Raw genomic sequence first — 24366 nt, 5'->3', positions numbered from 1 at the left:
GCTCTTTGTCCCTCTTTCAACAGCTTAGATATTTTCCTTCCAAGATATCCTCACATTAAGTGTTTTTCATTAAACGAAAAAATACTGATTGAACACATTTTTCCCATATCTTCAACATCGTTTAGTTTGTCTTTTCTCTACACCTTTCTCCGAAATGCCCCCTTAAAAACAGAAGATACTTAATCTGCAAACGAAAAAAAATCCCCCTCTCCCCTTCTCGATAGCCTTTTAAATTTCACACTTAATTTTATTTTCCTGTGTATATCGTCATTTAAGTGAATTGTCTAAGACGTCCAGCAATAAAATGGCCATCAAAAGATGAAAGCTCTAGACAAAGAGAATCACACAAACAATTCAAATGCTAAACACATCTCTGGTGTTTGTAGTTTCTCGTTTTTGGCTTTACATTGGGGAGTGATAAAAAAGGATATTTGATACTATTTACATGTCTGTTAGCAAAAGATAATAGGACTAGTCCATCAATCCATTAGGGCCAGGCATGAAATTCATCTTTTTGTGTTCTTTTTTAGTTGGTTGGAAGTGTGAAAATAGTAGGGCCATCAGGTCAGGTTATATTTCATCATCTAAAACGTTTTTTCGGTGTAGGCAGCAAAGGCCTGTGGGAGTGCAACAAAAACAATTTAAAATAGTAAGAGCAAAATGCGTTAAGGGGCATGACCCACAGTTGTGGGTAATTGGTTAATAAGCGTATACAAAATACGATGCTCTTATTGCAAAACGTTGGCACTTAAAGCATCTTTGTGATTTTCTTTTCCTTTGCAATTTTGTTCTTCATAGCAATCATCGTTTTTGCCGAGCTGTAAACAGTTTTAGCTTGCATGAGAATCATTTCAAGGATGTGAAATTGTTAGGCGATAAAACGCAGAATGAAGAAAAGAAAAACGGTGATTACTACGGTCAGTTTAAATCGGCAGAATGTTTTTTTAGGCAGTACCGGTAAAAGTAATAGAGAACAAAAATAGCGCAAAGGAAGAGATGAAAAACACACACAAAAAATATAAAATTACACTGTGCAACATTTTTAAGGTAATCTTGGGCAATCAATTTGAACTGAGGATTTTTTGAAAGTACAGACCTAAACGACAAAGCATTAGTTGGGCTCATTTGTGTCAGATCCAGCTTGGATTTTATCACCCCATCTCAACATGGTTAAATATTGGCTTTTAAAGCAATACGAGGCTACAACTGTAGATGCCAATATGGGCCGAAAATACCGATAAACAAGTAAAAAAGTATCAGTCGGCTTTGCCGACAGAGATATACCATCAGTCTATGTGAATAGAAACTTTCATCTACTGTCAGATCGAATGTATTTATGTTATTTTCATTATTTTGTGGCCTCTCTTGGACATTTGGATTAGGATTAAAGTTTAAAAATGTTGCAGAGGAGGTACTTAAAGGAATGGACCGACATAGTCCATTATGGAAGTGGATCTTATTTTGGGATATATCGCCCACTAGTTATTTCAGTGGGTCATCGTATAACTTATGGACCAGTATACCAGGAAGCATGGACTTGTCCACGGAAAACATAATACCGTTGTAAGCAAAACAACAACGAACAGCATCGGCATACATTTCCAAAGGATCTTCTGACAGACTTAAACACAAATGTTGAATTTTTGCAGGGAATGTACCTTAAGAAGAGCACCAATATGGGCCATTTTAGAAGTTAAACTAAATTTGGACAAAATGTTGGGAGATCCAAAGTTTGGACCAAATTTGTTCAAGATATATCGTGTATACCATTTAAGTGACATTTTTTAAATATTCGGGGGAACTACCGGAAGTTGTGGGCCGGTATTGCCTATCTTCGAACTGAAAGTATGACAAATTTAAGTGACATTTTTTAAATATTCGGGGGAACTACCGGAAGTTGTGGGCCGGTATTGCCTATCTTCGAACTGAAAGTATGACAAAATATCAGGATGGCCAAATTTTGGGCTAAGTCGGTTAGTTCGAGAGTTATCGTGCTCTCCAGCCACTACATATGGTGCCATAGGGTTTCTTTACACCTTTCGGGCTGTTTTCTCAATAAGTATGGACTTGCCCCTGAAAAAACTTTTACCGTCGTAATTGAGACAGCGAGAGCAGGTCTTAAAGTGAACTTATCCGAAATTTTCTGTGGGAGGTAGCCGAAGGAGTGGACAAACATAATCTATATTCGAACCTGATCTATGTATATCTGGTAGACATATTAGGATGTGTAAAGTATGGACTAAATCGTCACTCCCTTCTAGAGTTATCGTGCGAACAAATTTTCCGAACATTTTTGAACTTTTGTGGGGAGGTACCTGAAGGAGTGGACCGATAGGCTTATGATGGAACTTAAATTATGTCTGGACAAAATATTACGAAGGCCATAATTTGGACCAAATCGGTTGATCCGTTCGAGAGTTGTCTTGCGATCCAACCACTACACACGGTGTCATAGCGGTTTTTGCATCTTTCAGGCTATTTTCTCAGGAAGTATGGATTTCCCTTTAATGAGACATGTACCGTCTTAAACGGGGCAGTGAATATAAGTTGCTACAACAAAAATCAAAGAGATTCGAGAACAGGTCCTAACCTGAACTTTTCCGAAATTTTGTATGGGAGGTACCCGAAGGAGTGGACCGATTGAGTCCATACTAGAACCTCATATAAGTCTGGTAGAAATTTTACGATGTGCAAAGTATGGACCTAATCGGTTACTCCCTTCAAGGGTTATAGTGCGCACAAATTTTCCGAACATTTCCGAACTTTTGTGAGGGAGGTACCGGAAGGAGTGGACCGATATAACCCATCTTCGAACTTAAACTAACTTTCGGCAAAATATTGGGAAAGCCAATTCTTGGACCAATTCGGTTCATCCGTTCGAGAGTTATCGTGCGCACCAACCAGCCAGCCGTACAGACAGACGGACGACATTGCTAAATCGACTCCAAATTGTCTGAAACACATTTCGTCCAAACATGCTTGGGGTCTTAAACCATTATTTCGATTAGGCACATTTTGCCCGTATGGAATAAAAACCTCAAAAGACGTGAAATTGCGCGGTACCGTTATATGAGGCTATTAGAAAAAGGTGGGCCTTCGTCCAAATTGTATCTACTGTCAATACAATGTCAAATTACATGCAATATGCACCGAAAATATCGATAAAAACCTCAAAATACCTGAAATACGTCGGTGCCGACGTATAGGGGGTATTACAAAACGTGGGTCTCTGTCCACCATTTTTAATGAAGAAGTGTTTTGAACACTATATACCCCATATATATCAAATTGTGGTTAAGTCGATCAAAAACTAGGAACCCTATGTAACAAATTATAACTCCTTTGGTCGGCAGATGTCAATAAAAACCTCAAAATATCTAAAATCAGGTAGTACCGTTTTTTGGGGGCTATTCTTTGAACTTGAAGTTCCTACAAACAAAACTGTTATCTGTACAAATTTGTTTGGATTACAAATGATTCAGAATTCAATCCTGGTCGGAACAACGAAATTGCTTTACCATCCATACTAGTATGTTGCATTCATCACGCCATAACACAGCAACTTTATATGTGGCTGAATTTTCTTCGTGGGCTTTTATGTACCCAACAAGAGCTTTCATCCCTGAAAGGATTTTTCCACTAACCTTACTTTGAGTTCGGCTTTGTGTCATAGCATTATAAGTATCTTGTGTTATATAATCAGTGTTGTCATTATTTTATTTATTTTCCATTTACATTTTTTACATTATGAAATTCAATACATCCATCAAGCTTCTCCTCCATTGAGACTGTGTGGAAAGTCTCATTATCATTCGAAGTACATAGTTTCCATTGCAAATAATTATATTGATAATTTTATGTTATACTCATTCAAAGTTTTAAGTTCTCAAGGGAAATTTATGTTTCCTTCTTTAATATAAATTTATGCAATGCTTTAACCGCTACTACCAATGGGGAAATTATAATATTTGAATAGATTAACAAAAACTTCCATCACCATCAACAAAGAAACCTTTTACACAATAACAACAAACCCTTAACGTCATTGCTGTCATGACGTTCTGCAACCAATTAAAAGTTTTCATTAACATTTGTTGGACACATCTCAATTTATATTCCATTCGTGGCATAAGGCGCTGCTTCCTGTTTTGTTTTTTCTTTAATTTTTTTCTGGTTAGCCATCCACCAAAACAGTGTCTATGCTGTTGGATTTAGATAATTTAATAGATTCTAATCTTTACAATCACCACAAAACATATTCCCCACTTAATCTTATCCGAGGGACGGATAAATGGTTTTTTGATGGTCATGGCCAAAAAGGACTTTTGATTGTTGTATTTGTTTTCCTCTTGGTATTATCCGTCAACCATTCTGAATTATCTAACAATGATGGTTGCTGCTTTTGTTCGTTTCTAGTTGGACATCATTCGACACACAATTTCTATTATAACACTAGTCTACAAAAGTTGTAAGGGTCTAAAAATGCGGCAACATAAAATAAAACTTTTAGTGGGAAATATATATTTATTAAGCAATGATGCCAAGAAAATATTGAAAACAAGACTTTCTTTACTAAATAGTCGAAACTATAAAATAGTTTTTAGCTTAGTGTCCAGATGCTTTTTTGCGAATGAAAGTACCTACAACAACAATTTGCACTCCATTTGAATATTTGTTATGTCACTAGCTCTAGGCTTTATTCCTTCAACATCAAAATCCATGACACATCTCTAACACAACCGTCATTCAAGCTAACGCTTCTTTAGATTGTTGAAACATTCAAAATATATTAAGAAAAAAAAGCTTCACAAAAAGGGCAAGGAAACAAAACAGGAAACCCCAACAAATGCAAACCAAGCTAGTCAAATAAATGTGGGTTGAAGTGTTGTCAAGGCAATAAATAAAAATTCAACCAAAGTAAGATAAATAATGTTACAAAGGTCAAATAAATCTTCCCCTTTGCATTGAGATGTCATGTTACATACACACATAAAAGTTGCCATCAATTGACAAACCGAACACAAAAAAGTCCTACAGCATCATCAAGACCAACCAACCGTTTGTTATATGACCGAAATATAAGAAAGGCAAAACAACGGAATATCTTAGTATAACGGAATAAGAAAACACATACAAAACAAAATACAGAACAAACCTAAAAACTTAGAGTTGAAACGCTTAGAAAAAAATTGCAACACCTCGATAAACAATCTTGAGAACAATTTGGATAAATTTCTGAACTTTTGCAAGAAAACACATTAAGGGCATAATGTTTTAACATCCCACCACAACATCCCACCGTAGCAAAACATACACATGTGACTTATCACCCCCATCTTCCCACTTTTTTTGTGCTCCGCTAAGCATGTTAAACGTCTTTTGGTTTGTCTTCATTTTGGTTAACTTTGGAAACTTTGAAAATGACATTCCGGAAAAAATATTTATAGAATCTTATCCACTTATTAGGGTAATATGCTGTCTCTACCATTGTAATTAAGATTGTTTTTTCGTTTGTAACGCATTGAAATATTCAATATAAAGTATATATATTTTTGATCTGAATTCGGAGTATATCTAGCTATGACCTTCTGTTAAAATCACTCTAGCATTACACTGTGCTACAGTGAAAATTTGCAGGGGTTCTGATGCAAAAATTCGGTATTGTGGGAGTCCATGGAAGACGAAAATACCTTTGGTTTCTTTGGGTCACTTCGTTTTTTGATTTTATAACGGTAAAAACGGGGTTTCTTGGATGTTCAACTTAAAACGTACATAACTTCTTTTTTTCCACAACGGACATTTACAGCTTATTTTACAGCTTTATTTAAAAGGTGAAAATCATGTCATTGGAACAAGCCATAATTTTTCAAAATCGGGTAACAAATGGTTAAGTTATATTGATTTAAGTGGGACAAAAACGCATTAAAAAACAGCAAAATGCTTTTCCTCGTGCTCTAGGCTGCGTAGAAGACACCCAACTACATAATTATTTACTTTCGAAAAGGAAATTTAGTTAGCTTTTCAAAATGGGGAAAACCAATGAAATCGGTTGAAAAATTCGTTTTATATAAAAAATAAGCTGTAAACGCCTGCTGTGGAAAAAAGAAGTTATGTCCGTTTTAAGTTGAAAATCCAAGAAACCCCGTTTTTCACTACATTTTCCGTTATAAAATCAAAAAACGAAGTGACCCAAAGAAGCCAAAGGTATTTTCGTCTTCCATGGACACCCACAATACCGAATTTATGCATCAGAACGCCTGCAAAAAATGTTTGTCCACTTTTGTAGCACAGTGTTATTATTGTGGTATCTTTCCATTTTAGATATTTTGAAGATATTATCTTCCAATGATCACAAAACGTCTCCAACTGCCTACCGCTCGATTTCAGGTACTTAATTCCGACCGAATTAGCTATAATTAAGCGTTTAAGCTCTCTAGTGTTCAAGTAACTTCTCCGCCTAAAATTGTGGGTCAGATTTCAGGTATTTGAAAGTATTTATCTAAATTTTCGTCCTAAATTGGCTGTAATTTGTCATTTTGTGTTCAAAGTGGTTAAAAATGTTTTTGAAAACTAAATTTTGACGGTTCATACTAAAACACTTTCCGCATATTTTACAATTTAAATTTTTATATAAGGGAATAATTTTTGATTTGAGGGTATTATGGTATTTTTCACCGTGCCACCGTGGTGCAATGGTATGCACTCCCGCCTTGCACGCAGAAGGTCGTGGGTTCGATTCCCCGGGCAGACAACATCAAATTTTCAACGGTGGCAAAATACTTCTCAGTAATGTTGGCGACATTTCCTGAGTATTTCAGCCATGTAAAACTTCTCTACAAGTGGTGTCATAGGACACGCCGTTCGGACTCGGCGATAAACTGTAGGTCCCATATCATTGAGCTAATATGAATCGGGGTGCACTCATTGAAATGAGAGAAGTCTCCCTTGTCCCGCCTGGGATGTTTGTGGAGCAATTATTATGGTATTTTCCACAGACCATTGGAAGAGTGGTAGGAGATGGCAACCCTGTTGCAAATACTTTCAAAAATGACACTTACATGCCCCAAAAAGCAAAGTTAAGTCAAAAGTATAGCTAATTAAAACCGTTAACACTACAATTGTTAATAATATTCCGTTGTTGCTTTTGTTTTGCACTCCCCATTCTCAATGATATGTTAATACTGCAAATGTTGTTATCCCATCCAGCTACACGCAGAGAAAAAATATTTTTTTAACTGGTGGTGGGCAAAATTTTATTTTCGCTGGCACCAAATAATTTTTGTGGAGAACATATTATTTTTAAGGCGATAATGTATATTGCCAATTTTGATTCTGTTCACCATATAAAACAACAACAAATCACAAAATCTTCATATATGGTAATATTTTCATAATTATCTTATGGTCGATCCAACCACAATCTGCTTAACTTTCTCATTATGACATATAAAGTGTCAAAAACTAGGAACAGCTGTTCACTGCCAAAAGCAAATATATATTCTATCATTAATTGTTCTGTCGCTGATAGTTCGAGTATTTGTTGACGGTATTAATGACAACAATTTATTTGTGAATGAAGATATGAAAATGCGTAGAAAGAAAAATCAAAAAGTGACAAAAATATACATATCAGTGCCTGAGTTGTGTTTCATTTTCTTTCACTTCTTAAATAACAAGAATCTCCGAATGTTTCGTGCAAATTTTGTGCATTATTTCATTTTGTAATTAATAATTAATAAAAATCGTATGCAAGTGATCAAAATAATTAGAAAAAGAATGTATGAATAACATAAACATCTGTTGTTGTTTCGTAATGTTCTTCAACATAAACATGTCTTCGGTATAGGTATGGAACAAACGGAGAGACCACAGAGAGAACTGCATAGTGTTTTTAATAAGTGTATTCTATATTATACTTATTTATTCTATTATATCCAAAGTGTTCTTAAATAAATAAAATTTTATTTAAAATATATAGAAAAATCTTTTAATGGGCAATTAATCACAAAGGTACAGTATAATTCCAAGAAAAATACTACTTATTACAGGCAACCACAACATGTTTCGACGGCTACCACATCATTTTAAAATATTTCAAAAATTCTATTATTAAAATATGATAGAGGTTACCATATATCTATAATATATATTTTTATTTCAAAATATGGTGGCATAAATCATATTTTTTCTCTGCGTGTACAACGTACAGAAACAACTTGTTGAAAGCTTTGTGCAAATAACAAAGAACAACATTTTAAAAAATTTTAACGGATCTAAAAATTGAATTAATGCGTAATCCTGGTTTTGTTGCTTTTGATATGCGCCAAACTGTAGTCCGATTTCGATGAAATTTGTAATGTACGACTGATTTCGTTCTTGAAATAAATATGACAAATAATATCGAAAGCGGTCCAGATTTAGAAACATTTACATTATTGCTGTACCAAACACGCTATATATGTCCGTAGAAATTAAGAACCTGCTACTGAGTGCGGCCAATAAATAAATGTGCCAAATTATATCGAAATCGGTTAAAATTTGGATATAGCTCCCATATATACGTTCGGACGATTTGAGGTATTTGATGCCCGGCCGAACTTAACTTTACTTTATAAAAAAAAAAATATTTAAAACGTTATAAAACTTTTTGTTCATCTAAATGAATTCCATTCAAATACACATATAAGCCGTGTTTTTTTTTTCATATATTTTGTACTTCAATTCTCAAAAACCTATGCAATTTGTAGAGTGTCATCTACTTCAATGGAGTTCTTAGGATGTTTATTTCACTCAATAGTATTAAAATAACATATTTTTTAATATTTAAACCGTATCCAATCGAATGGTTGAAAGTATTCACTTAAAATATACATTAGGGTGGTACCAAGAACGTCAAAGATTTATTTTTAAAGCGCCTAACCCCTAATTTATTTCCTTTTGAAGCAAAAACCTTATATATGCACGTTAACCCGTGCTACCAGAGGGATCTTTTTTCCATAGTAATTGGTACGGGGCCGAAGGTGTATTTTCACAAAAATTCTCTAAAATCCACATTTATGGTCCAATCGATGAACATTTTCCAGTTAATTGTTGTCCTACAAAAAATTGTGAAAATCGGATCAGACTTCGATTTAGCTATATAGTGCTCCAAATACCTATAATCGGCCTATCGTAGCTATTTTTAGCCACAGATCAGAAATTCGGATTTAAGAGTTGTTTTTTTAAGTGTGGCATAAACAAACGCTTTAACATCCTCGTACAAGGATATGCCTCAACACTCGTGGTAAACCACTATTGAAGCGGCACATATTCTATCATCCATACACGCATACTCATCTTTTGAGAGCAATTCACACATGCATATACATACCCAGCAAACCAATCGTAACGAAATCGGAACAAATTTCGGACGTTACGTCCGATATCTGATCCGAAATCGTAACGATATCTTAACGAAAGTTGTATGGAGTGGTTGACATAATTTCGGAACGAAATGTCGGAGCGAAATCGGATCGATTTCGGTCGGAATTCGTAACGAAATCGGAAGAAAATCCTTGGGAAATTCGGAATTCGAATTTTTTCCTCCGAATTTTCGTACAGATTTCTGAACGATTTCGGAATAATGTCGTATGAAAATCTGAGGTTCCTTCCGAACTTTCGTAATGATTTCTGAACGATTTTGGAATGAGTTCGTATGATTGTCGAAAGAAAAAAATTTTTCTCTGATGCCTCTTTTTTATTGATAAATTTTCTTTGTTATGTTTTTTTTTTTTTGGGAGATTATAATTTCAAAGATATCTAATGATTTTCACTGTTGTTATCATTTTGTAGTTATAGTAGAACAGTGTAAACTTTGTGTACGAATATGTTGAGTCTATCAGCACTAGCTTGAATTATTATATGTTGCATTTATATTTAAAATACTTAAAAAATGTATATGCGAATTTTATAACCAACCATTTTGTTTTTCGACAACAAACTAAAATGTTGCTTGTTAGATATATACAAAAGGTGGTTGATGTGCGAAGGGAAATTTGTTTCCGACATATCGATCCGAATTCGTAACGAAATCGGAAGAAAAACATTAGCAAATTCGAAGGGAAATTTACTTTCGACATTTTCTCCGAAATCGGAACGAAATCTGAACAAATTCCCCTACTAAAAATCGTATAGAAATCGATACGAAATCTGAACGATTTTGCTTCCGAAATTGTTCCGATATGTCGGACATCCGACATTTGGTTTGCTGGGTACGTATATAATAAATAGTATATATGCTATGTTTGTACTGCACATCTTTTGAGAGAGTGTGAATGTGTGTGTACTTATTGTGCAACATTTAGCAATTTCAAATATACAAACTCTCATAAGATCTCCCAGCAAACCAATCGTACCGATATCGTAACGAAATCGGAACAAACTTCGGACGTTACGTCCGATATCTGATCCGAAATCGTAACGATATCTTAACGAAAGTTGTATGAAGTGGTTGACATAATTTCGGAACGAAATGTCGGAGCGAAATCGGATCGATTTCGATCAGAATTCGCAACGAAATCGGAAGAAAATCCTTGGGAAATTCGGAATTCGAATTTTTTCCTCCGAATTTTCGTTCAGATTTCTGAACGATTTCGGAATAATGTCGTATGAAAATCGGAGGTACCTTCCGAACTTTCGTAAAGATTTCTGAACGATTTTGGAATAATTTCATATGATTATCGAAGGAAAAAATTTTTCTCTAATGCCTCTTTTTTATTGGTAAATTTTTTTGTTATGTTTTTTATTGGAAGATTATAATTTCAAAGATATCTAATGATTTTCACTGTTGTTATCATTTTGTAGTTACAGTAGAACAATGCAAACGCTGTATACGAATATGTTGAGTCTATCAGCACTAGCTTGAATTATTTTATGTTGCATTTATATTTAAAATATTTAAAAAATGTATATGCGAATTTTATAACCAACCATTTTGTTTTTCGACAACAAACTAAAATGTTGGTTGTGAGATATATACAAAAGGTGGTTGTTGTGCGAAGGGAAATTTGTTTCCGACATATCGATCCGAATTCGTAACGAAATCGGAAGAAAAACATTAGCATATTCGAAAGGAAATTTACTTCCGACATTTTCTCCGAAATCGGAACGAAATCTGAACGAATTCCCCTACGAAAAATCGTATAGAAATCGATACGAAATCTGAACGATTTTGCTTCCGAAATTGTTCCGATATGTCGGACATCCGACATTTGGTTTGCTGGGCTGATATCGGGCTCACACACACACACACTTTTGTGAATACAACCAAATAAACAAGTGTGGATAGCGAATAAACAATAAAAGGTTAAAAAAGAAAAAAAAGCGGTTCATCCATACACATATGTATGTATGCCCAAATGTAGTTAAAAATTGTTTAATACCGAGAGATTTTTGAAAACTCAATTTAATTTATGCTACTTAGCACTTTGAATTCTTAGTGACAAATATTTTATTTGTAGACGCCTCATGAGGTAGGGGTGGACTACATATATCAAGCAATGACCTGGAACGACGTTAACTTAATTATGTGCGGTGTCATAACTTCCAACGGATATAACTCTCAAATCTGGAAGTAACGTCTGTATTTCACGTATGACTTTACATTTTAGGAATTTATGCGGATTTAGATTCTTCAAACGGCCGGGATTTGAGCCTTTAGCCCTTCAAATACTTTGGTCCCAGTCTGCAACAACAATTCAAAAATCAATAGCAAGAAATTACAATGTCAAAGCAAAAACGTTTCAGAAACATACATATCAAATGACCTGAGAGGTTCATTGAACAATTTGCAGTCTATCGAGGTCCCACACATGAATCTTTATACTAAGTTTCACCTAATATGTTGATCAGACTTAACCCACCGTGAAACGTATTACGAGTATACAAAATATAGGTCCTTTATTTTCACATATTTCCTTGCAATTCGGTAACATTACCTGTCAGGGAAAAATCAGTTTGCAAAAATATTCGGATTGGACCTACATATATTGATCGTTTCCTGTGTGGCGTATTTCTATCCATTTAGAATGTGACTGAGCCTTCATCATTCTCAAAATCCGAACTATATGAAAAAGTGGACCACCTATACCTACAGTTCTCTACAGAAATATTTTCTATCCCCAACAACGAGAATATACCAAATTTAAGCGATTTATGTAACCTATAACCTTGAAGGTTTCTAAAATCGGGCGATACCGTTATACGGAGGCTCTATTATATGTGGATCTATACTATTCCCAGCAAAATGTTCTACGCCAAAGATGACATTCAATCATGGGTGCAAGTGATCTGGCATGTCATCTTTTTAGCATCTTCATCGATGAATTTTATATGAGCGTGGACACCAAAAGATGCTATTCATTTTTGGATCCAAAGCATGTCATTTATACCAATGCTTTGACATGTCATTTTCACCAATGCTTTGGCATGTCATTTCCACCAACCCTTTGCAATGACATTATCATTACTACGAGAGTTTTAACAACGTTGGTTGTGATTTCGAGTCTCCGACAACATCAAGCCTATTGTAAATAAATAATCGTATATATTTAGAAAAAATGTGTATAAACAAAAACACAAAATTCATCTCCATTGGATCGATGGAATGCTGATGAAAAGATCGGATCTTTCACGACTTCCTTTGCATTGGTTCAAATCAGGAGGAGGCATTGTGACTCACAAGAGAGGCAATGTGCTCTAAGTGAGCGTAAATTTGTTATCGCTCACAGCCTGTGTAGATGCTAACACGTTGTGAACAACAACAAATTTACGCTCATTGAGAGCACAAGAGAGACCCAAAAATGTTCTCTGCCTCACTCTGGTTCAAATGCTGATGAAAAGATCGTATCTTTGTGTATAGGCATTTGTGTTACTTGCGCTTACGCAGCTTGTGTGGGTATAGTTAGTGTGTAATTGTGGTTGTTTTGGGTTCTGTTGCTAATTGCGTAAGCAGCAATTACTTGGCCATCAGGGATGCCAAATTTTAGCCATTCCTGTCGAACAATTTTAAATAAAATTTTTATAATACCGAAGATTGGGCGGTACCGTTCAATGGGGTCTATATGTAAACTAATAGCGGAAATTCTCCACAGAAATGTTTGATACCCCGACGGAGGTTAAATAGCAAATGTTAGCCATTTTGGTTAGATTATGTTACAAGACCAACGAAGTCAAAAAAAAAAAAAAACAAAATAAATCCATCTAAAAACCAAAATAAATCCCAGGAGGGATTGTAATGTCGGTGACCATTATTACACTGAAAATTTTGATGTTATGGTCAGGAATTTAACCAGAGACCTTCTGAGTACCAGGCGGACGTGCTCACCACTGCACTACGGTGTCTTCATTGTCCTTTCGAAGATGTTGTGTAAGTGGCCAAAACCTTCAACGTTTCCAGAATCGAAACTTACAGTTATATGAGGGCTATATCAAACCGTGGACCACCAACGATGAATAAATACCAAAAGATTCGTGTTACCTGGCTGGTGGACAGGTATCCCCTACCCAGGCACGTTAGGAAAGATCTTCATGATTTGGAGAGTGAGGTCTAAACGTATAAGCGAAAACCACTTGATCAACGACACTTTCAACAAGGCTTGAATAGCATTCACACTAATATAGTTGCACCGGAAGTCCAAAGGTAAAGTGTGAATACCGTACACCGAAAACAAACTCCATATATCGCAACAGAAGAACGCCAGCTGTCAAGCCAAATACCAGTGGCTTTAGCCAAGTTAAAATTCGGATGATGCAGCTGGCAGCTGCCTCAAATAGTATTGGACCCGAATTGATGGTACGATACCCAACACATGCATGTGTCCCCTGTCTGTGTCTTTGTTTAAATCCCTGGCTAATTCCACTCACCTGTCTCCTGATTCTATATGGTTATAGAATTTTTGAATCTGAACGCAGAAGAAGCGAACCAGATAACTGAAAAAGATATACGAACAAATATATTTGTGCCAAATGTTAGCCATTTCGGTGGAATCATGAGGGTCTAGGATCGATGAAGCCCATTTTCAACACCAAACATCCTAGGAGTAATACAAACTTCTGTCCAAAATGAATGTACTCGGGTATATTTTTGATATATGCAGAACAAGTTCGAAGATGGGCTGCATGGGCCAAGTTTTTGTATAGTCCCCATTTAACAGTACTTCAAGATTTTTGGTATTTTGAGTACTTTAGGTAAAATTTTTAACCGAAAAAGCTGTAATTTGACATTCGAAGTTCTTCTTCTCCAACCATATAACGGAACCTTCCAACTTTCTGTATTTTTAGGGGTTTAACTACATTTTTTGACCGAACTACCCGTAATTTGACATTTGACAACCTAGTTGTCACAAAACTTCTCCAACAACAATTGTGAACACTATACCTCCCGATTTTAGCTACATTTTTCGATCGAACATACCTGTACTAAAATTGTCAACGTAGGCCCATATTTTGGTGTAGCCCCGTATAACGGTACCTCCCGCTTTTCGGTATTTTGAGGGGTTCAACTAAATTGTTTGACCGAACTACCCGTCATGTAACATTTGAGGTTACCAGTTGTCATACAACTTCTTCACGAAAAATTGTCGACATATGTATGTAGGTCCCATGAAAAGGTACCTCCCGATTGAAGACGTGTTTAGCTACACTTTCTGTCTTAATTTGGGAAGTGGGGTATCCACCTAAAATTGTTGACTGGAAAGAAAACTAATTATTCCATTTCAGTCCAGAATATTTTCTTCATTACTTGAACTCACTTCGTTTTTAAATAGATGTCGATTGTTACATGTGTATTTAGGATTTATTATAAGTTATTTATTCTGTATGTACGGGCCTCTGACGAATATTTCGATGTGTTACAAACGGAACGGCAAAGGTAGTTGTACCCTACAGGGTATAAAAATACAACTGGAAACATTGAAGTTTTTTGTAATTTGTCGCTTTGATTATGTAATTTGTCGGCATAGTTTTTCTATCTTTTTTTCGCATGCTAGAACATATTATGCTGGTGAAATTACAACAATATCTGTATATTACTTCTAAGACCAAACATTCATTCCCTGTGTTTCGCATACACCCAAACAACAACCAATATATTTTTCTTCGCACCTAAAAATTATAAGGGAAAATAAATCCTTGAAAACCTGACCGTTGTCAAGGATTATAAGAAAAAAAAAGGTTTACTTTTTTTCTCGTTCTGTTAAGTTAGTTATAGTACAGTTGTACATTGTATCCTTTTCGTTGTTATATCTTTGCCATTTCGTTTTATCCTTTAATATTTTATTGGCTTAGTCTTAAGCAATTTTTATTCTTTATTTCGGGGATTTTGAAAATATAAGATGACAACTTGTTTACTATTATTTTCGGTGCGATTTTTTTTTTGTAGTTTTTGTGTAGGGCCATTAAGAGAAATTTACAGCACAACGTTCATATAAACTTCAGGAGGGATATCATTTTTTGAGGATATATTTTTGTTGTTGACACATTTAATGGTTGTTTAGGGAAAAAGACCTGGATACGTAAAAATTTTTATCCGCAACATGCACAGTATGTTGGCCTTTTTCTGAAAATAATCGTTGTCTTGTAGGAATCGGCAGTTTGATTTTGCGAGAAGATAACGAGATGTGAAGGGTTCCTAGAAGTTGTACCTCTTTATTCAACGAGATTAGAATTATCGCAAGTAAAATTACCTTAAATTACAAGAATTCCAATTACACGACTACTTGTGGGAATGCTTTTCCAAATAATAATTGCTTACGAAAAAATCAAGTTGTTCCCTTGGAAGATGGGATCCCGAAGTTTCGTTGCTGGCTGTTCGTCATATGGAACTCTTGGTGTTTATAATAAAAACGTGGACATTTTGAGGTGGGAATACCCTAAGGATTGGAAAAGTTTGAACGTAATCGGTTAATCTGTACGAAAGTATTCATCGGTCACCAATACACATGGATAAATTCAACATTTACAAGGTACAAGTTTGTCACTATATTTTGACAACAAAAATTTAAGTTTTTAAAACGTCGCTATCCACCAATAATACCGATTTCAAACCCCATTTTAACAAATGTATAATAATCTTTATATCTTGTATGTATGTAACTAATTCGATCATTCTTTCAATCATTATAAATATATTATAAAGAAAATATTTTAGTTATTTTTTTATAGATTTTTTCAGTATCATTAAGACACTTTGTACATGAACTACATAGAATTTGAATGGATGTACATATATGAACTTCATGGGATTTGTATAGCTGTGCATATAGCTGTCCATTAAAAATATTCCCTTGTTTCTTCTTTTTTCAACATCATCATCTTGGATACCAAAAAAGCTATGTGTCATACTCGAAACATTACCCATGGATGCCATAAAATTAGCAATGATAATTAGATGAATAGCATTTTCTATAACAAGTAAATCAACCTCATCATTTGAGGTAATTAAATAGCATTAGTAGTAAAAGAATATTAAATACAAGATTGAAAAGATAACTCCAGTTGTCAAAGGAAATATACAAGTAATACCCCATGTCTTAATTCTTTCTCCACATACAATAAGAAGTAAAGAAAAAACACAAACAAACATTCATACACGTCCTAATAAAATTACTGCAAATCATTGCTTCACCAAAATAATCAATGACATTGCGTGGCAAAATATTAGTCGACTCAAAGGTGACGAAAGCAAAAATGAAATGAAACTATTCCAATAATTAAGGGATTTATGAGATTTCATCAGGTCGTTTTGCCACCCTGCCGTAGATGCTGATGATTATATTACTTTGGTAAATGGTGTTAAGCCTTGGCAGACTGAGGACAATAAATGACATGGCGTTGGAAGAAAAGTCGTTTATTAACTTAGAACAAACACATGTGTATTTATGCATGTGTGAATACATACATACATGCATACACTACCAAATCTAATTGTGTTGTATTATTATTGAAAGTTGGACATTTATGCTTGGCCATTGCTGACATCAGCTCTTTTTATATCCTTCAGCATAACATGTACAGTTTCACAAACTTTCTTAACTAACCAGATTCATCTGAATAGAACTAATTAATTTTACCTACAAATATTTTTATATGTGGAACTGTAAAATATATTTTTTTGGACGTATAGAGAATATAGCAATCGAGCTAATATGTTTCACTTATGTGTTGTAATGGTAATGTTTACTCGCTTTATGAATTGGAGTTATCTTAATCTCTTATTTGTTGTTTTCAAATTTAAAAACAACAAGTTTAAAGTGAGATGTAGTTAAATTTAATTACTTTAGGGGATGGCAGAGAAGACTAGTTTCGTCCAATGCCACTTGGACTCATCAGTTCTCGTAGTTCTTTGTATTGAAACAAAGAACCCTTCTCCAATTTTATGACGACTCGAGCTTGTTGTTTTTGAATTTGAAAACAACAAATATGTGATTAAGCTTGACTTACCTACAAATAGTAAGTAAAACATACATCTAAACAAAACTGCCAAAGTGAATCTAAAAATTGGAATTATCTTTACCATATTTCCTCTCTTTTGGACTTAAAAACCCATCGAATGCAATCTGTTTAAAATTTTGTTATTGTCGTGAAACTTTTGAACACAATTCAGTATACAATTTTGATTATATTATTTGACTTTCTACCGATTTCTCCATAATAATACTTTTTAGAAGTCTAAATATCGATTTCATCACATTCCAAGACCCCAATACATATATATTTTTCCGCTCGCTATTTATTGGCTGTGAACACTCTCCGTCCTTAGTTCTAATCAAGGTTCATTTTGTAAGGCTGCCAAGAAAGCAATTACAGGCCTTAGTCTTCTTTTGATGTCAAAAGTGTTTGCAGCGAAGAATCCACCAAAGAGAATAAAAGAACGAAAACTTATTGGAAGAATACGAATTATGAAGTTGTACAATAATGTTTTTGGTTTTTAAACCAAAAATGTCTTTTGACAGCAAAAGAAGATAACTTTCCCCAGAAATTTTGTATGTGCAGGTCTATATTTTGAAATAGCCCCCATAGAACGGTACCGCCCGATTTTGAGTATTTGCAATGTTTGACCCAGATTATTCATACCGAAATAGACCCCTTCAAAAAGGGCCCCTAAAATACGCTTTCTATTAGAAAGGGTCTATGCAGGGACCCTATCTTGTAGAAAGGGTCTATGCAAGCACCCTTTCTTGTAGAAAGAGTTTGTCCAAGCACCTTTTCTGCAAGAAGAAAGCACCTTTTCTTGAGGAAAGGCCCAATAGAAGCGCTCTTTTTCAGAAGGGGTCAATAAGAGAATTCTTGCTTGCAGAAAGTTCAATAGGGGCTACTGAAGCACCCCTTCTCCCAAAATGTGTTTATTTAAGCATCCTTTCTCTCAAAAATGGTTTCCTGAAACACCATTTTTCTCAGAAAGGATTTCTTGAAGCACCCTTTTTCTCAGAAATGGTTTCAATAAGCACCCTTCCTCTTACAAAGCGTTTCCTGAAGCACCATTTCTCTCAGAAAGGGTTTCTTTAAGCACACTTTCTCTTAGAAAGGATTTCTTTAAGCACCCTTTCTCTCAGAAAGGGTTTCTTTAAGCACCCATTCTCTCAGAAAGGGTTCCTTGAAGCACCCTTTCTCTCAGAAAGTGTTTATTGAAGCACGCCTTCTTTTAGAAATGGTTATTGAAGCACCCTTTCTATAAGAAAAGCTCTTTAAAAGCACTATTCATTCAGAAAGGGTCTATAGACCCTTGATATTACTTACAGAAAATTTAAGTATAGCTTTCTATATCCCCCACCATCATTTTAAGATATTTAAGATTTTAGTCGCAGTATCCTACCGAGTTCATTGTCAATTGGAATTTTGTGTTCCCAGAAGATAGAAAACTTACTTGCAAAAAACTATCCATATACATACATGTGTCTAATTTTATATATTTCGAGGGTTTTTTTTTGTCAAATTTTCGAACCAAGATTGCTGTAATTTGGTATGTATTTTATTTAGTCAGTTAAGATATTATTCTCCTGCAAGGAATTACACCATATACGTTAACTGATGAACAACAACAAGATTCGTTCTCTTCATTCTCATCTGCCGTTGTAATGCATAAAATATTTGAGCATGACTGAATTATACTTAACGTAGAGAAAGAGCTTAGTAGATACTAATTGTTTTTATTTCTTTGAATATTGTGGGGGTGGTATAAAAAGTTCGGCCCTTACTTGTTTTTATTTAGAAGCTTTTAGTTTTAACCGAAATTTCTAAAGTTTATTATTATTCTCCGTTTGTGTATAAAAGATTCTTAGAGAAATATATGTATAAGTATAATTCTATGTTATATAGCCCCCAAAGAAAGTGCCTCCTGATTTTCGATATTTCGAAGGTTTTAGTTATATTACCCAACAGAAGTACATGACTGAAATTTGGTGCTTAGTTTTCAATAGGGATGGTTATAAAATGATTCTACAGCGAATTCTCGATGTAGGTCCACGTTTTGGTATATCCTCCATAAAGCTGTACCGCCCGATTTAAGGCTATAATTTGACATTAAGGGTTTCCAGTGGTCATAAGAATAATCTATACAAATTGTGGACATAGGACAACCTTTTGATATAACTCCAATATACCGTTACCGCCGATTTCCGGTAATATAAATTAGGGCTATAACCAAAAAAAAAAAAAAAAATACCACACCATGATCATGTCGGTAATATTATCATGATAACAAAAACGAGTTTTTACCCCGATTCGGCGCAAAAAGTTCCCGCACTAACAGCGATTTCTGACGGCCTTCTGATTATTTTTACAAAGAAAAATGTTGATTATAGGGTCTTTGATGAATAAGTCGATGTGTTACAAACGGAATAACAAATTTAATTATACCCTTCATATTACGGTGGAGGGTATAAAAATAACTGCAATAGAAAACTTGCATGCTATCGATGCGGGAACTTGTTTAACAATGCATTTCTTCATATTTTTTCATGGTCTACACGGCTATGTGGCAATGTTTTGATATTTGTTAAAAGTGCAGAAAAGCAATAACTCTAATGTACATAAATATACATTTCCATTTTTTATATATTTTTTTTACTTGCCTTAATCGGATTTAAGTAAACGTATGATATGTTAGAATACATGAATATACATACATATATGTTGGTATTCTTTTAAGTACTCAGTACTGGTAACAGACTAAAATTCTAGTATGTAGAAACACAAGTATTTATACATACATTTCTTCATTATTATACATATGTGTTTAAACATTAATGTACTCACCCTATCGCCTTTTTCTCCAGTCATTCCGGGATCTCCACGTTCACCTTTTTGTCCTGGTTGACCTCTTTCACCTTGTCTTCCCATTTCACCTTTCATTCCTGGTTCACCCTTGGGTCCAGGTGAACTGCTACGTAATGATCCCATTGAGTTGCCCATCAACGATTCCTGTTCATAGGCAAAGGACCAAGCAACAACAGCAAATGGCCACAAACCGTTATTTGGTATAACATACAAGTGGTCAATTCAATGACCATTTATACATTGATTCGGCAAAAAGCATAACAAATTATGTGGCATTGTACAACGAACGGTATGAAGGCATTGTTATGAAGTTTGATTTGTTTGTTGTCCAAGTTTTGTTCGATATGTTGACCCCATTTTAGAATAGACGAGAAATGATTTGCCATATTAATGGATGTTGTTTGATTTCCCGATTATGATTGTGTGTAGGCGAAGAATGTAAAAGGGGAAAAATGAGAAAAAAAATATGTTAGTCATACTAATGGTATGCTATTAACATGAAATAACTTATGACTATATTTTGTTGAACAATATGTCTTTGGTCATAACACTTAGAGCATTTAAATACAATATGGGATATTTTCTAAAATAATAATCATAATAAATTATGTTATTGCATCCATACATATGCGATTACACTTAGATATAGATTGATTAACGTCCCTTTTAAGGATAAATTAAATTAATTTTATATGAATTTTTAATCTTTAAACCACTTACTTACTTTCAGTTTTATTAATCTGCATACCGAAAGTATATACATAACTAATACTTATAACTAAAACACATATTCACGGATGATTTCTTATAGCAAATAATTATTTCATCACTGAACCTAAAACTCAGAAAAGGGAAATCTCTTTTAGAACAGAGTGTTGATAACACCGTCCGACCATTTTCAAAAAATGTTGTTACACTTGAACCGGACTATATACATATGAAAGTATAGGCAAAATGGACTATAATGGTATTTTTAATTTTTCGTTTTCTCATCATTTGACCTTTTAGACGTCAAACAAATTTCAAAGCTCAACATTTTTCAAAAAAATATTTTAAATACTTGTAATCGTCGAACGATGCTGGTATTGGTGTCATATTAAAGAGGAGAGTATAGGATTTATATAATAATTATAAATTATTGCATTCCAGGATTAAAAGGACATCAAAAATATCCTTGAAAAATAAAGTCAAAAGTGAGCATTTTAGCAGGCGCATATCTCCCAAACCGTGAAGAATTTTAATTTGCTCATGGAGGCAAATTTGTAGCTCTTATCATAAAGAACATCAGTTCTGGACAAATGAAATCCACCACATGAGATAATTAAAATGACATACAATTTATTTCTCACTATTTTTCTTAAATTCTGAGAATCGTAAAAATGTCGTAAACGCTTTTATTCAAAAATATAATTTTTTAACAAAAAACAAAAAATTTAAAATTTTTTCAAAGCGACCTTTTTCGCGACTTTTTTAATATTTGAATGAAATAAACGTTATTATAGTTATTAGTAGGCTCATTAGTAGTTCATTCGTGCAACAAAAAATAATTTTTTGAAAAAAAAAATTTTTTTCATTTCATATATTTTTTCAAAAAATTATTTTTTTAAAATCGATTTGTGCGTGAACTTTTTTTATATTTCAATGGAATAAACGATAGCATAGTGATTAATAGGCAAAAGTTCATTTATCCCTGCTACAGGAAATCATTTTTGAAGAAAAATGTCAAAAAGTCATAACCATAGTATACATACATACACCCATATGCGTTTACAATTCTTATATTGATAGATGATTGCCACTTCATGCTTTGTTCTTAATTCATACTAAAATCCTAATCATGTTCTTTCATTTGAAATGAATCGAAAGTCGTTCATATATTTGCAACTCAATTTGTCTGTAAAAAAAACCCCTCAGATTACTTTGGAAAAGTGCAAAAACATCATTCTGGCTTTCTTATTGGGGGATCATAGAGCCAAGGGTATGTTACTTATCTCTTAATGTGACCAACAAATTGTGTGATTAATGTTTTGTGGCATTTAGTCAGACAGGCTGATGAACGAAAAGGACGTATGTAGCAAATCTAAAAATGCCTTTTCAATTCCTTTTATCACACAATGATGATATTGGTGTTTTTTCATCTGTCTATTAATAGTGATGAAGTTATAACTATTCTCGAATTGTATATAAGCTACGCTTCATTAGATTAGATTATATAAAATTATCTGTATACAGATGTGGTATTTACTTTACGCTTAGAAGAAACATATGACCGTTGCCCTGCCCATGACATTAAAATCATTCTAGGCGATTTTAATGCCAAAATTGGAAAGGAGAATATCTTTGGCCGAACAGTCGGGAAATTCAGTCTCCACAGTATCTGACAATGGTATGAGGTTGATAGACTTTGAACCTGCAAAAAACATGGTAGTTAGCAGTACCAGATTTAATCATCTCGATATTCATAAGGGCACCTGGCTGTCTCCAGATCAAAGAACAAGTAATCAAATTGATCATGTTGTGATAGATGGAAGACATTCATCGAGCGTGTTGGATGTACGATCCTTCCGAGGCGCAAACATTGTTCCAGCAAAGGTACGTACCCGTCTAAACGTTGCAAATAAAGCACGAACAGACACAACACGGAAGTTGGACATCGGTAAGCTGCAATCACAACAGATAGCCACAGCATATTCCACTCAACTGGCCCAACTGCTTAATCAAAGCACTCGTCGTCCCGATAACATATCAGGACAATGTCAAAACGTTGCCCACATTGCCCAGTACTTGGATACCAGAGACCTCCACCAAGGAATCAATAGTATGACCAGGAGTGTCGTGCTGCTACCGAAGAAAAAAATGCGGCATATAGGGCTACTTTACAATCAGTTGCAACGCATACCACACGATAGAGGTATCGGGAGAGATGGAGAGAGAGAAACGTCTTTTCCGCAGGAAAAAGAGAGTGATGGAAAAACGGGAGTGTGAACAAATCGAGGTGTACAGGAGACAGAATGAAGTCCGAAAATTCTACCAAAGAGTGAAACATCAAACAGATGGCTTTGGTACAGGCACATTCTCCTGTAGAGACCAGGAAGGTAATCTGGTAACTGATACAGATAGTGTGCTAAGGATATGGAAAGAGCATATTACCAAACCGTTGGTATCCAATAGTAGCAAAGTCGACGAAGATACCACAGATCCAATCCCAGAGGATGGTATTGAATATATACCACCCGGCCAAGACGAAGTAAAGACAGCAATAAACCGGCTGAAGAATAATAAGGCAGCAAGAGCTGATGGCCTACCAGCCGAGATGTTTAAAACCGGAGGCGACACGCTGATAAGGTGTATGCATCAGCTAGTTAGCTGCATCTGACAGGAAGAACGTGTACCCGACGATTGGAACGTGAGCATCCTGTGTCCCGTTCATAAAAAGGAGATAAGACTTTATGCTCCAACTATAGAGGCATAAGTCTTCTCCCTATAGCCTACAAGATAGTGTCAGGGATATTGTGCGAACGACTAAAGCCCATGGTCAACGAAATAATTGGACCATACCAATGCGGCTTTAGACCTGGCAAGTCCACCATTGACCAGATATTTACCCTGCGGCAAATCCTGGAGAAGACCCAAGAGATGCAGATCGACACCTACCACTTTTTTGTCGATTATAAAGCAGCCTTCGACAGCCCGCCGACAAAGGTATTCCAAGCCAAGTCTGAATTTGGTATCCCCGCAAAACTCATTCGGCTTTGTAAAATGACTCTAACTGACACAAGATCTTCAGTAAAGATGGGAAAGAACCTCTCCGAATCGTTTTTTGTACCAAAAGGAGACAGCCTTTCGTGTGATGTTTTCAAAAGAAAGAAAAAGGTTATACGAGAAAAGGTTATACGAGAGGCAAACGTCAAAAGAAGTGGCACAATCTACACCAATACCAACAAGTTACTTGCTTATGCTCATGATATAGACATCATGGGACGATCAGTAAAAGAAGTAACCGATACCTTTAGGAAGATCGAAGGAGAATCTGCTAAAGTGGGACTGGCGGTA

General features: G+C 34.9%; 1 protein-coding gene across 21 annotated transcripts in view; it reads right to left on the bottom strand.

Moving 5' to 3' along the window:
- Positions 1-24366, bottom strand: part of LOC141404308 (uncharacterized) — a 1008861-nt gene that overhangs the window by 285914 nt on the left and 698581 nt on the right. For all 21 annotated transcript variants that reach the window (XM_073987798.1, XM_073987800.1, XM_073987780.1 and 18 more), the window contains one exon: positions 20293-20457. In XM_073987798.1, the coding sequence (XP_073843899.1) occupies positions 20293-20457 (165 nt within the window). The remainder of the gene's footprint in view (positions 1-20292; positions 20458-24366) is intronic.

Source organism: Musca autumnalis, unplaced genomic scaffold (genome assembly GCF_047663935.1).
Source record: "Musca autumnalis isolate F117 unplaced genomic scaffold, ASM4766393v1 scaffold_4, whole genome shotgun sequence".
NCBI lineage: Eukaryota > Metazoa > Arthropoda > Insecta > Diptera > Muscidae > Musca > Musca autumnalis.
Note: the sequence above shows the minus strand (reverse complement) of the source record. Positions and strands in the feature narration are given on the sequence as shown.